Genomic DNA, 13,889 nt, shown 5'->3' with positions numbered 1-13,889 from the left:
GCAGAAAAATTTAAATATGCAGAGCAGGGTGGGTGATTATACCACACCACCTAAAATTGCAATAAAATTAAATAACAGGCAAATTTAAAAATGCATGGTAGGGTGGGCGATTATACCGCTCCACCTAAAATTTGCAGTAAAATTAAATTTGCAGTCCAAGATGGGCGATGATACCACACCATCTTTGATCGCAACAAAGATAAATAAACATTGGGTTAGTAATAAGGAGCTACACCAAACAAGAAATCAAAGATATAAGTAACTGTTATGTTAAGAACTAAAAGCAAGCATGGTGCAAACAATTCTTCGCGAGGGTATATCCAGCAGGTGAGCCAGAGGAAGAAGAAGAACAGTAAAATCGTTGGAGGAAACATTTTTCTTTCGGCGAAGAGAAATGAGAAATGGTTAGAGAGTCGTGCTGATAACGTGTTATAAATAGGCAAAAGTTAGAGAAATAACCATTGCTAAGAACAAGATACTGAAAATATTCTAACTTTTCTTTCTTTCTTGCTCTTATCTTTTGAATACTCGTAATGCTCTATTTATAGAGCAACTACTTTGAAAGCAAACAAATTACACTATTAAGTATATGAAAAGTTTACTGTATGCATGTGGGCAAACATACCCACCTATTTACAACAATATATATGTTTCTTCTTGATTTCTGCAATTTGATCAGTTTGTACTTAAGGCTTCTGGCAGTGGCTTTCCTCTCAGAAATGAGGTAAACAGAAGTAGTGATCTCTCTGGCTGCGAAATTGGAGCTTCATGGCCTGCTCCTCTTATGGTAGCGTAAGATAAAACGTCACTGTATACTTGTGTCCATCCAGCAACCTGAAAAGTTAAAAATTTATAAAGGATAAAAACTGCTAAGACCACAAGTAGATAGTCCGAATTTTCCACTGATATTATATTCACGAACCGACCTGTTTTTCTTGAACCCAGACTCTGTAAGGCACATTCGTTTGTAGCCCCAAGCCCTTTGCCAATCCGTTCACCAGTGTCCGTGTACTCGTTAGTGGAATAATAGAATCTTGATCTCCACTGTGGAAAACATGTAAGATAAACTTTTAAGGACAATTTCTAAAAGACTAAGATTATCAAAGATGGCAAGAGTTTTGATTTGTACAATGGTGAGACTCATCACCTGTAAATCAAAACCCGAATTCCAGACTTGACAAGGTCACCTAAAACTGGAAGGATCGGTGTTTCCAGGTTTTTCAAGTCATACTGGATGACACCTCTGCTGTAAAAGAGGATAATCAAAGTTAGAAGCACATTAAACAAAAAAGAACTGCTGCACAAGGAACATTTCTTCGATCTTCGAGTAGTTTGGAATATAATTGGAATTCTTTTCATGTTTTGATTCATCTTCGGAACCTACTACGCTTATGTGCACCAGTGATTCAAATGAGATGAGATGATTACTTGCTGCAAATTGTCCAATTTGTGACTCGGGCATGAAGCGCCTCCTGTACATCTGGTCGGTTGAAGTATGTAACTGTTTCATCTCCGATACAGACATTTATCTTCACTGCTTTTCGCTGCAGATGTGATCGGTGAGTTGGAAGTTTGTATATTAACGTGGAGAATTCGAAAGAAATGTAAGGAGAAAATGCCAAGGCTTACCAGTTGGAAAGACTGAGCTTCGACGGATGATAAACAGACATCGAGGGTAACGTCATATTGGTTGATCAAATGTCCAGGGACTTCTCTTTCAAATTGGTTCGCTACTGCATCACAAGCAGGGCTAAGTGGACCACCACGAATTACCTCCTGTCTAAAAATTTCAGAATAGTTGCAGACTGAAGTCAAATTTTCGAAGGTCGCATCTGATATTAATCCATGAGACCACCAGTACTCTGCTCGTGAGTTGATATCAGTATTGAATTCAAAAAGAGGATTGCCAATCTGCAAGCAAAAACAGCTCAAGCATGACATCTTAGTCGAAAACATCAACTCCAAAGTCACTTCATTTTTTCGATTCTCGTTTGCTTACTGCTACTGCTTTCAGATTGAACTTCAGTTTTGATTGGATAATGAGTTGTGCAAGCTGTGGAACATAGTGGCCTGGCAGTGAAAAAAATGGAACTTTTTAGAAGCGTGTCGTAAGTTTGTACCTTTTGAGTTTTCTAATTGGTCAGTAGTGATAGAAATGATGGTTTTACAAGTAAATAATGTTACCTGCATAGCTCTGTCCTGTGATAAACAAATCCCTATTTTTATACTCAGGGAATTTGTGGAACCAGCGCCGAAGGAACTCGAAATTATCTAGTGCTAAAAAGAAGAGAATCGGAACATGATCAGAATGTACATGTTTACTATTTTCGGGTTATATTTTGTTGGTTGAATGAGGATTGAGAAAGTCATATGAAGCGAAAACCTGTGATATCGTCGTTCACGAAGCCATAGAATGATTTGTTTTCTGAGTAGGAGAAGCCTACTCCTGCAGGTGACTCCAAGAATAGCATATTTGCTTCTGCAAATATTATATAAAAAGAGAAAATCCATCGTAATTAGTATCAATGTTACGAGAATAATCGGGAGCAGAATCTAACTAAGAACGAATGTGACACAATTGTGATCACTTAAAACTATAATTTAATGGATTAATTACCTCTATTCCAACTAAAATCGTTCTTGAGTAAAATGTCTCCGCTTGGTAGAAAAGGTCCGTGCGCGATGAAAGCTCCTCCAACAGATGAACAACCAGGACCTTCACTTTAAACTCACAAAGCTCAGTTTTTTGGTTCGTAATTGTACTACGCAACACGCATTCATTAATGTATAAAATGTTACAAATATAGGCCTCGCTAAGTTGGCTGAAGCAGTAAGAGCAAAAACAAATAACGCATGAAATTTTTCCGGTAGATATTATATTTGAAAATGGATTTGGATGGAAGCTCACCTCCATTGAGCCAAAGAACAAGAGGCTTTGAAGCAGGATCAGTTTGTGCTTCAACAAAGTAGTAAAAAAGTGATCTCCCTTGCTTTTCATCCACAGTTACATATCCTGCATATTGCTGGAAGTTGACTTGTGGTTGACCAGGCAACCTTGTGATTTTATCAGCTTCTTGGAGGGAGTTTTCCGTGGAAAACGCTTGGATGACAGTTGCAAAGACTGCGGCGACGACAACGATACTCCCTCGTTGAGGCTGCATCATGAGAGAGAGAGAGAGAGAGAGAGAGAGAGAGAGAGAGAGAGCTTCAATTATGAATTGTGGTGTGGGATGGTACAAGTATATAAAGATCTTATCTCGATTTTGTCTGGTACCAAGCTGGCTAAGTTGTGTAAGACAAATTTGTTGACTTTTGTAGTTTAGGTAGGATCCTAATTGATATGTAATCCCGTGTATCCTCATGTAATCACTTGTAATTAGTTTTCTTTCCTTTTATGTTAGGGTTGTACACCTATATGTTCCTCTTATTGAGAAGAATATATGATCAATTCAAAGCATTTTCTTCTTGGTACCAGAGCCTAGGTTAGAGGAAATTAAAAAAAAAAAAACACAGTGCGCTCTACGCAGAACCACAACCATCAGCCGCGCAGCCAGTTGTGTAGCGCCGTCCGACCAGCGAGCGACGCCGTCGTTGCTGACCCGAGAACCACCAGCCGCGCTGCTAGTTGCACATCGCACCCGTCCGACCAGCGAGCGACTCCGTCGTTGCTGACCCCGAGTCCAGTGCAACTATTCTCTTATCTGAAACCACCACATTGACTGCACCGTCCTGTTGTCTGAGGAGTTACCAAATCTCGACAACACGGATCGTACACCACCAGCCGTATCACCATCTCCATTTAAAACCCTAACTGTCTTCATCTTCACCCACACATACATGTTGCTGCTCCAGGTTGCAGTGTTTTGTTTTTTCTCCCAAATCTTCGTTCGCACGAAGACAACTCTGGACAAAGGGCAAAGGGACAAAATATAAACATTGAAAAATTGGGTCTTTTGCTTCAGGCCCACACGACAAGGAATTGATTTTTTGGTTTTGTGGATTATTGTTATTTTTAATTGTTGTTGGGCTATCTTTCTTGTTGGCCCGTGCAAATTGAAGCTTCTTGGGCTTGGTTTGCTTGGAAATTTGGGCTCTACCGATCACTGGGTAACGTATTGATTAAAATTGCTTGGGAATGGCAATCTGGACTTGTACTCCAAATCGATTTGACCAACTCGGACATGAGAATGCGACCACGTGTACCTCGTTTGCCGATGTGAAGGTAGATTCTGAAAATATAGTTACGGAAGTGTCTGCCTCTACTAATATAGGTAACAATGGTAAGGCTTTAAAGGTTTATGCCTCTGTTATGAATAATACGTGGATAATTGATTCTGGTTGACACGCCCCGACCCTGATATTCCCCGAATACTAGGATAGACACGTGATGGCCGACACCCGAGGGTGACGAAAGCCATTAATTGATACAAAAGCTAAGAATAAGAAATAAATAAGGGTTATAAATTTAAATACAATGAATTAACAATATGAGAACGTGTTCAGAGCATACAACTAAACCTAATCACTAAAAAGAATTAAGATAAAATTGAATGAATGAAGAAGTGGGTCCTGCCCCGAGAGGATTTGAAGATACTGCTGCGAAAGTGTCTTGATGCCGGGATTACGTGCCTTGATTGTAAGTCCTGAATGAGGGCGCAAAACAAAGGTGAGTGGACCAAGTTTATATATATAATAATAACAAAATAGTTATGAACATACTAACCCCCACAGTTAATATGATGAAAACTACTAAATAATAAGTGATAGGTTTCTCAAAACCTTTAGCATGCCATAAAAACAATTCATATATCTATCTGCAAATCAATCTCAGAAATCATATCAGGAAGCATAACACAAGTTGTGTTGCTAGTGAGTGCACCGAATAATAATAATATCTCTCGGCCCAATGCCTGCACCTAAATCTCTATGGCCTTCACCATGAGATAACTCCCTCCCGGCCCAATGCCAGTCTCCGTGGTCCCTCAGCCTTCCACTGGGGATTATTTCTCCAGGCCTCTGCCAACTACAAGTCCTCGCACCTGGCGGCATGGTGTTCACTAGGTACGCACAAAACAGTTTTCTAAAATACAACTTCGTAGCATAGGTTCATCGATCCCCTATACTACGAAGAGGTGTTCGAAAATCATTTGAAACACATTCTTAGCATCCTATCGTCATCGATCAGATAGTCTACCAGAATGAGGGTTCTATAGAAAATACAATATAATGAAAATAGTTCAAAATATATATCTAATCAATCATCATCAAATCATCATGCTTCCTGTAAAGTATTCCTCAAATCAATCAATCTGTAAGGCATGCTATTTATATATGCAATTCTATGAATAAAACATGAAATTTTTGAAGGTGGTCCACTCACAGTACTTAGCCGCCAAAAGTTGCGCCACTAGCAAAGATGGAAACGTCACAATAATTGTCCCTAAGCACATAAATGGCACAATTAATCAAACTACCCAAACGATAGAATTCCAGGAAATGGAAACGAGTCTTGGGTTTGGATTCGGATTAAGGTTTAGGTTTAGGTTAAATAAGGTTAGAACCTATTGGGTTTTGGGTTTGGATAGGTTAGGAATAAAGGAAGTGGTTTGGGCTTATGCCCAAAACCCACACCACATACACACTCACGGCATACATACACGCACTGGACACACACATACGGCCTACACACACACACACACGGCCCACACCACCTTACACCATCTAAACACACACATGATACATTCACACATACACATACACATACACATGCACAACATGCATACGCATGCACGGCATGCACACACACAACACACATATGTACACACGTGCACAGCACACACTTGCACATTACACACGCACACGGTACACATTCACAACACACACGCATGCACTACATCACACACACACACACACACACCATATGCACTAAACATACACATCCACACAGAACACGCACACACCCATATCGCAGCCCACACCACACATACTCAGTACTGCACACACATACACATACACACACGGCACATGCATAACCACACTCTCGGCCCGTAGGCCTAATAGCCGAAAAGGTTGGTTTTGGTGTTCTGAGCTGGTCCAAAATATGGGCCTAAGGCCCGTGGGTGCTTTGGGTGGTCTGAAAACAATAGAACTTTTACGAAATGATTTCTTGTATTACTTGTTTTGAAATATATATACATGTACAATCTAAGTTCAACAAGGAAACAAAAGCTTTAATACAAACCTACTTAAAAAAGGACTCCTATTATTTACATTCCCTTTTTCCCTAATATTGACTCATGATCAACACTCCCCCTTAAGTTGGTGCATAGATATCACACATGCCCAACTTGACAAGTGAGTCATCAAACTCTCAACTACATACTGCATGAGTTAGAACATCTGCAAGTTGCTCATCTGAATTCACAAATGGGATCGACACAATCTTCCTTTCAAGTTTCTCTTTAATAAAATGTCGATCAACTTCCACATGTTTTGTTCTATCATGCTGTACCGGATTATCAGCTATATCTCTCGCTGACTTATTATCACAGTATAGTCTCATGGTCTCTTTTGGCTTGAACCCAAGACCCTCAAGAAGTTTTTGAAGCCAGAGAAGCTCACATATGCCGTGAGCCATCCCTCGAAACTCGGCCTCAGCTGAGGATCTTGATACTACCTTCTGTTTTTTACTTCTCCATGTGACCAAATTGCCTCCTACAAAAGTAAAATATCCCGAAGTAGACCGTCTGTCACCTACACTTCCTGCCCAATCAGCATCCGTGAACCCCTCAATCCTCAAATGTCCATGCTTCCGATAGAGAACTCCTTTTCCAGGTGCAGACTTTAAATAAGCTAAGATACGCATAACATCAGCCATATGATCTTCACTCGGTGAATGCATAAATTGACTTACTACACTTACTGCATAGGCAATATCTGGTCGTGTATGAGCCAATAAATTAGTCTCCCTACAAGTCTCTGATATCTCCCCTTATCAACCGATTTCTGATTCAGATCCAAACATAGATGATGTTTTTCAACAATAGGAGTATCAACTGGCTTACATCCCAGCATACCAGTTTCTTTTAGCAAATCCAAAACATATTTACGTTGTGACAAGAAAATACCTTTTGAAGATCGAGCAACTTCGACTCCAAGAAAATACTTCAAATCCGCTAGGTTCTTCATTTCAAACTCAGCCGCAAGATTTCTCTGCAGCCTTGAAATCTCATCACAATCATCCCCAGTAATAATCATGTCATCTACATAGATGATTAAGGCCGTCACTTTTTTCTGTCTCCGTTTGACAAACAATGTATGATCAGAATGACTTTAGTAATACCCAATCTTTTTCATAACTTGAGTAAACCTATCAAACCATGCACAAGGCGATTGCTTAAGCCCATAAAGAGACTTACGCAACCGACATACTCCGATACTTCTACCAGCACTGTACCCAGGAGGAAAATCCATATATACTTCTTCCTCAAAGTTCCCATGAAGAAAGGCATTTTTCACATCAAACTGTTTTAATGGCCAGTTCATATTAGCAGCTAAAGATATCAGAACCCGTACCGTATTCATCTTGGCAACCGGAGAGAACGTTTCTTGATAATCTACACCATATGTTTGGGTGTATCCTTTAGCTACCAACCTTGCTTTGTACCTGTCGATTGATCCATCGGCTTTGTATTTGACAGTGAACACCCACCGACAGCCAACTGTTTTTTTTCCCTCTGGTAAAGACGTCACCTCCCAGGTATTATTCTTCTGTAACGCCAACATTTCTTCATCCATTGCGTTTGCCCATTTTGGATCCTTTAGAGCCTCCTCCACACGGGTTGGTACTCGAGTAGCCTCCATATTGTCCACCAAAGTCTTGCGCTCTGGTGCAAGACCATTGCATGAGACAAAGTTGGCTATTGGATACTTCACTTTGCCTTCCGGAGAAAACCTGTTAGGTGGCACACCCCGATTTTGTCTCGGTGGCAGCTTATATGTATTTACATCATTACTTATATTAGTTACATAATCATCCACAATACTTACCTCAGGTATATCCAGAGAATATTCATTGGGCAGCACTGTGGAGCTAGAGAGAGAGGGGGTTACATCAGTAGGCTCGACAACAACCTATCCTGACTTCAGATCACTCTCATCTGGAACCTGTCCTAACTGCATGCTGCTCTCGGCAACAGTCTGCAGGCTGCTCTCGGCAACAGTCTGCAGGCTGCTCTCGGCAACAGTCTGCAGGCTGCTCTTGGCAACAGTTGCAGATTTATCACTAACAGTTGCAGATTTATCACTCTCGACATGTATGATCACTGCCCCATTATGCATGGCATCAACCACAGGGATTCCTTCCAAGTTCAACCATTTCAGATCACCACTAGAGCTCTCCCCTTGGTGATCTGAAGATGAAGATACGGGAGCATAAAAATACTCTGATTCAGAAAAGGTCACATCTATGGTAACATACATATGACGAGTCGCAAGGTGATAACATTTATATCCTTTTTTATGAGAGGAGAAACCAACAAACACACAGCGAAGTGCACACGGATCCAACTTAGTGCGATGAATTTTCTGAATATGCACATAAGCCACACACCCAAAGACCCGGGGTTGGAGAGTATGAGAAGACACCACTGGAACATGTTGAGTGAGGACTTGAAAATGAGTTCGAAAATTAACCACCCGATAGGGCATACGATTAATCACGTAGACGGCATAAGTAACAGCTTCAGGCCAAAAAATCTTAGGAACAGACGCACTCAGAAGTAGTGCACGTGCCGTTTCTAAGATATGGCGATTTTTCCGATCAACCACCCCATTTTGCTGTGGAGTATAGGGGCAGGTTGTTTCATGGAGAATGCCTTGTTCACAAAGAAACTCTGACAACTCACGATTAATATACTCACCACCATTATCAGAACGAAGAACTTTAATCACAGAGAAGTATTGGGTCCGAAGCATTTGAGAAAAACTCCGAAATACCATACCAACATCACTCTTATTTTTTAACACATATAGCCACGTCATATGAGTGCAATCATCAACAAACGTAACAAACCACTTAATCCCAGAAGAAGTAACAACCGGAGATGGTCCCCAAACATCAGAATGCACAAGTTCAAACGGTAAAGCTCTTTTATTCATACTAGGCGGAAAAGAAGCACGATGGCTTTTAGCAAGAATACATACTTCACAATGTAAGTCTGATTCATTTATTCCACTAAATAAACTAGGTAACATATGCCGTAAATACCCAAAAGATGCATGGCCTAACCGATGATGCAACAACCACACTGCTTGTAAATTACTAGACCGGGACGCGCAAACTGCATTAGCTCTGCCAGAAACGACGTCGTCCACGTAGTACAACCCCTCTCTCTTAGTGCCACGCCCAATTATCTCCTTGGTCTGAATATCCTGAAGTAGACAAAAGGACGGATACATTAGAACAACACAATCCAATTGTTCAGTAACCTGTGGTATGGATAACAAGTGATGGGATAAAGACGAAACAAGCAAGCAATGATGTAAGGGAAGTGACGGGGTGAGATGCACAGTGCCGGCACCACACACAGGTGCCAAAGTACCATTGGCAGTTGATATATTTTTCCTGTGAGATGTAGTCATGTATTGAAACATATTTTTATCATATGTCATATGATTCGTTGCCCCAGAGTCCAGAATCCAACCTGTATGGTGCTGTTTCTCGGAGGCTAAGAGAATATGTCCCATGGTACCTGTGTCGGACGATGAGGCACCCCGAGTACGAGTCAACAAATTCTAACAAGAGCCTGCCGAAACCTTAGTGCGTTCCGCTGTGCGTGGGTGCCTGCGTTTTTTCTGCAAAATTTCTGCAGAAAACAGTGTGGGCCGTGGGTGGTTATTTGGCTGTGTGTGCGCCGACTTCTCTGCACAGTTTTTTTGTGTGGTGTGGTTGCGTGTACGTAGTATCGTGTTGGTTTTGTGCTGATTTAGTGAGCAACACCGAATGGACTCAGGAGGCAGTGGCGTGATGAGGTTAGAGGGCAGTAACTCAACCAATAATCAAGTAGTGACTCATGTCGTCATTCAGAGTGATGCGTCTGTTGTACCCAATACCATGAAGTTAAATGGATCAAATTATCCTCTTTGGTCCAAGGTTTTGGAGATGCACATCGCTGGACGCAGTAGGAAGGGCTTTGTGACTGGGAGTACCAATGAGCCTGCTGAGGCTAGTGCTGAGTATGAGACGTGGGAGACAGGGAATGCAATAGTAAAATGGTGGTTGATCAATTCCATGGAACCTACTATCATGGGTTTTTTCATTCACCTACGTACTGCTAAAGAAGTATGGGAAGAGGTAGCTCGGACCTACTATGATGGGTCAGATATTTCTCAGATTTATGAATTGAAGGTTAAATCGTTCAAACTCCGTCAAGAGGGTCGGCCAGTTGGTGTGTATTATGCTGATCTCAAGTCTGTTTAGCAGGAGTTAGATCAACGGAGACCAATCAAGATGGTATGTGTTATAGATCTCAAGACACTTCGATAAGAAATTCAGATTGATCGTGTGTATGCTTTTTTGGCGGGATTGGATGATGTGTTTGATAAAGTGCGTAGTGATATTTTACGTACTCAACCCTTACCTTCTGTTAAGGAGGTGTTTTCGGTTGTTCGACGTGAAGCTCAATGACATGCTACCATGATGGGTGGAAGTAACAATCAAGGAGGGTTGCCGTCCATGGCAATGATCTCTCGACCAGCTGGTACAAATCGTTCTAGTAATTCTTCTAATTAATCTTTAAATTCTCGTCCCTTCAACCGAGAAAATAAAGATGATTTGAAGTGTAATTTATGTGGACAAACCCGTCATACTGAGGATACATGCTTTGCTAAGCATGGGGTGCCTGATTGGTTCGCAGAGTTAAAGAAAAAATTACGTGCCAATGAGCGTGGAGCAGCCGGGTCCAGTGGAGGTCGTGCCTCCCTTGCTGCGGCTACACCCACTGTTCAGGAAGCCATGCCTAGCCCCAGTGACTCTAGCTCTGATACCAAATAGAACTTTTACGGAATGATTTCTTGTATTACTTGTTTTGAAATATATACATGTACAATCAAAGTTCAACAAGGAAACAAAAGCTTTAATACAAACCTACATAAAAAAGAACTCCTATTATTTACATTCCCTTTTTCCCTAATATTGACTCATGATCAACAAAAACATGCACTGCTAACAGGGAAGGAAGGACGCCAGAAAACTTGATCGGTATTCGTCCCGATTCCGATTTGGTCCTAAAACTAAGTAAAGATAGGAAGTTTAAACATAAAATGATGCTGAGAGAGAAGGGAAAACAAGATTATACCTAGTTTAGAGCCACCACAGCTTGACCGTGAAGAAGAGGTCGGAAATTCGATTTCGAAATTCGTCGGATTCTGGAAATAAACACCTAAGGTATGCATGCAGAGATTAGAATCACAACTCAGGCTCAAAGGTCACCACAGATAGACTACAACCAAGGGAACAATTTAAACATACCTGAGATGGAATTTTCGAGAGAGTTCAAGCTCTCGGGTTCACTGGGCACTGCACTCACAGTGCACCGATGGTGCATGCAAAGCTATATTTAGTTTCCTCAGGTTCCAGAGATCCAGAATATGAGTATAAAGTGGTGCGAGTGCTAGGAAGAAAGAGAGGTGAGAGGGTTTTCGAAGTGAGAGCAAACTTAGAGCTCTCGGAGCTTAGAGAGAAGGTTTACAGAAATGGGTGCAGAAAAGAGTAAGGAATATGATGGGTTCACGGGTTGGGTCAACCTTGGGCTTAAGAAAATTAAAGAAAATCTTTGGGCCTAGCATTAAATCACAAAGGAATGAGCCGGCCCAATGTCACTAGGTTATTTTCGGGTAAGGGTTCTACTGAACATATGACTTGTGATTCTAGACAGGTAGAAACCCTAAAACCATCCACCAAAACTGTCGTCAGTGTTGCCAACGGTAATTCTGCCCCTATTATTGGGGAAGGAACCGTCTCCCTTTCAGATACCCTTAGTCTTGATACCGTACTTGTTGTTCCTTCTCTTGACTATAATTTAATATTTGTTGCTCAAATAACTGTCTTCCTGCATTGTCTTGTGATTTCTTGGTCTTCTTTTTGTGTTTTTAAGGATATTCAGACTCGCAAGACAATTGATTATGGTATTAGGAAAGGGAAGCTCTACTATTTGGAGCTGACATCAAACAGTTCCCGAATGTTGACTCAAGCTCTTGCAGTGGAATGAAATCTGGGGGATAGGAATAAAGCTTCGGAGATTTGGTTGTGGCATTTTCGGCTTGGACATGCTTCGTTCGGCTATCTGCGGAGGTTGTTTCCTAGCATGTTTGGTAAGCATGATATTTCTAACTTTAAATGTGGTGTTTGTGAAATGGCTAAAAGTCATCGTACTTCGTTTCCGCCTAGTTTGAATAAAAGTTCAATCCCGTTTATGATCATTCATTCTGATGTTTGGGGACCATCTAAAACTGCTACACTTGGTGGTGCTCATTGGTTTGTTATTTTTATTGATGACTGCACACGTATGACTTGGGTTTGTTTGATGAAGTCCAAAAGTGAAGTTACTTTTTTGTTTCAACGGTTTTATAAAATGGTACAAGTACAATATAAGTCACAACTACAGGTTCTCAGGAGTGACAATGGCGGCGAATATGTAAACTCTGAACCTCGTGCCTTTCTTGATCATCATGGTATTGTTCATCAGACTACATGTTCATCTACTCCACAACAAAATGGTGTTGCAGAACGCAAGAATCGTCAGCTTCTAGAGGTTGTTCGTGCTTCTCTGATTGAGGCGCGTCTCCCGTTATCTTTTTTGGGAGAAGCTCTCACCTTAGCTGCGTATCTCATGAATCGTGTTCCATCCCGATCAGTCGACTTTTAGACACCGCTCCAGACTCTTTTTTCATATGTTGATGCTCATACAGTTCTTAATCTTCCACCTCACGTGTTTGGATGTGTAGCCTTCGTTCATCTTCATAAACAGCAGAGAATTAAGCTTTAGCCTCGGGCCTTACGGTGTGTGTTTATGAGGTATGCCTCAAATCAAAAGGGGTATCATTGTTATCACCCTTCGACGAACAAATTGTTTGTCACAGTGGATATTGCGTTTCATGAGAATGATATGTACTTTGCCCATCTCGAGTCTTCACTTCAGGGGGAGAATCAGACAGAAGTTCAAACTCTTGATTATACTATTCCAAATATAGATAGTGTGAATGATTTGGATTTAAGTGGTGATGTCTTGGAGACAAGTGGTGATCACTCACATGAAAACAATGATGTGAATGAATTGGAACTAAATGGTGATGTCGTGGAGACAAATGGTGATCATTCACATGGAAACAATGTTGAAAACTTTGAAAGGGACGAGTCGACATCGCCAGATAACTCATTGCCTGATGGCTCACTGCCAGTTTCCTCACCACCGGACAGTCCTATGTCGCCAACTATCTCACAATCGATCTTGAGTCTCAATAACCATAATCAATCGTTTTCGATCCTCGATGCACCACCACCACCACATCGTCTCCCTAATCGCGTCAACCGAGGTATTCCTAAACTTACTTATGAAGCCGACCCTAATTGCAAAACTCAGTATCCGATGAGTAAGCCCAACCCTGAGTCTAATGTGTTATACCCGTTAAGTAATTATGTGTTTACCAATCACCTGTCAGAATCAAATAAGTCATTTATGCATCAATTATCTACTGTATCTATTCCTAACAGTGTGCATGAGGCTTTAGCTGATCCACGTTGGCAAGCAGCAATGAATGAAGAATTGAAGTCTTTGAAGAAGAATGCTACCTGGGAGATCACAGACTTGCCAGCCGGCAAGAAACCTGTG

The 13,889-nt window shown here is 41.2% G+C and overlaps 2 protein-coding genes across 3 annotated transcripts in view; both read right to left on the bottom strand.

The window, feature by feature from the left end:
• LOC126631712 (serine carboxypeptidase-like 45) overlaps nt 1–13,889 on the bottom strand; it is a 70,674-nt gene that overhangs the window by 19,781 nt on the left and 37,004 nt on the right. The gene's annotated exons all lie outside the window — the stretch shown is intronic.
• On the bottom strand, nt 477–3,281 carry LOC126631710 (serine carboxypeptidase-like 45). Of its 2 annotated transcripts, none has more exons than XM_050301836.1 (10): nt 2,909–3,281; nt 2,618–2,716; nt 2,384–2,479; nt 2,185–2,277; nt 2,000–2,070; nt 1,630–1,911; nt 1,429–1,544; nt 1,148–1,246; nt 927–1,044; nt 477–834 (listed from the first exon to the last, which is right to left on the bottom strand). In XM_050301836.1, the coding sequence occupies exons 1-10, from the start codon at nt 3,162–3,164 to the stop codon at nt 676–678; spliced, it is 1,389 nt and encodes a 462-aa protein (XP_050157793.1). In that variant the 5' UTR covers nt 3,165–3,281; the 3' UTR covers nt 477–675. The 2 variants fall into 2 exon arrangements, with proteins under 2 accessions (XP_050157793.1, XP_050157794.1); XM_050301837.1 differs by having other exon boundaries at nt 1,148–1,243.

Source organism: Malus sylvestris, chromosome 8 (genome assembly GCF_916048215.2).
Source record: "Malus sylvestris chromosome 8, drMalSylv7.2, whole genome shotgun sequence".
Lineage (NCBI taxonomy): Eukaryota > Viridiplantae > Streptophyta > Magnoliopsida > Rosales > Rosaceae > Malus > Malus sylvestris.
The sequence above is the reverse complement of the archived record's forward strand: the minus strand, read 5'-3'. Positions and strand labels throughout refer to the sequence as shown.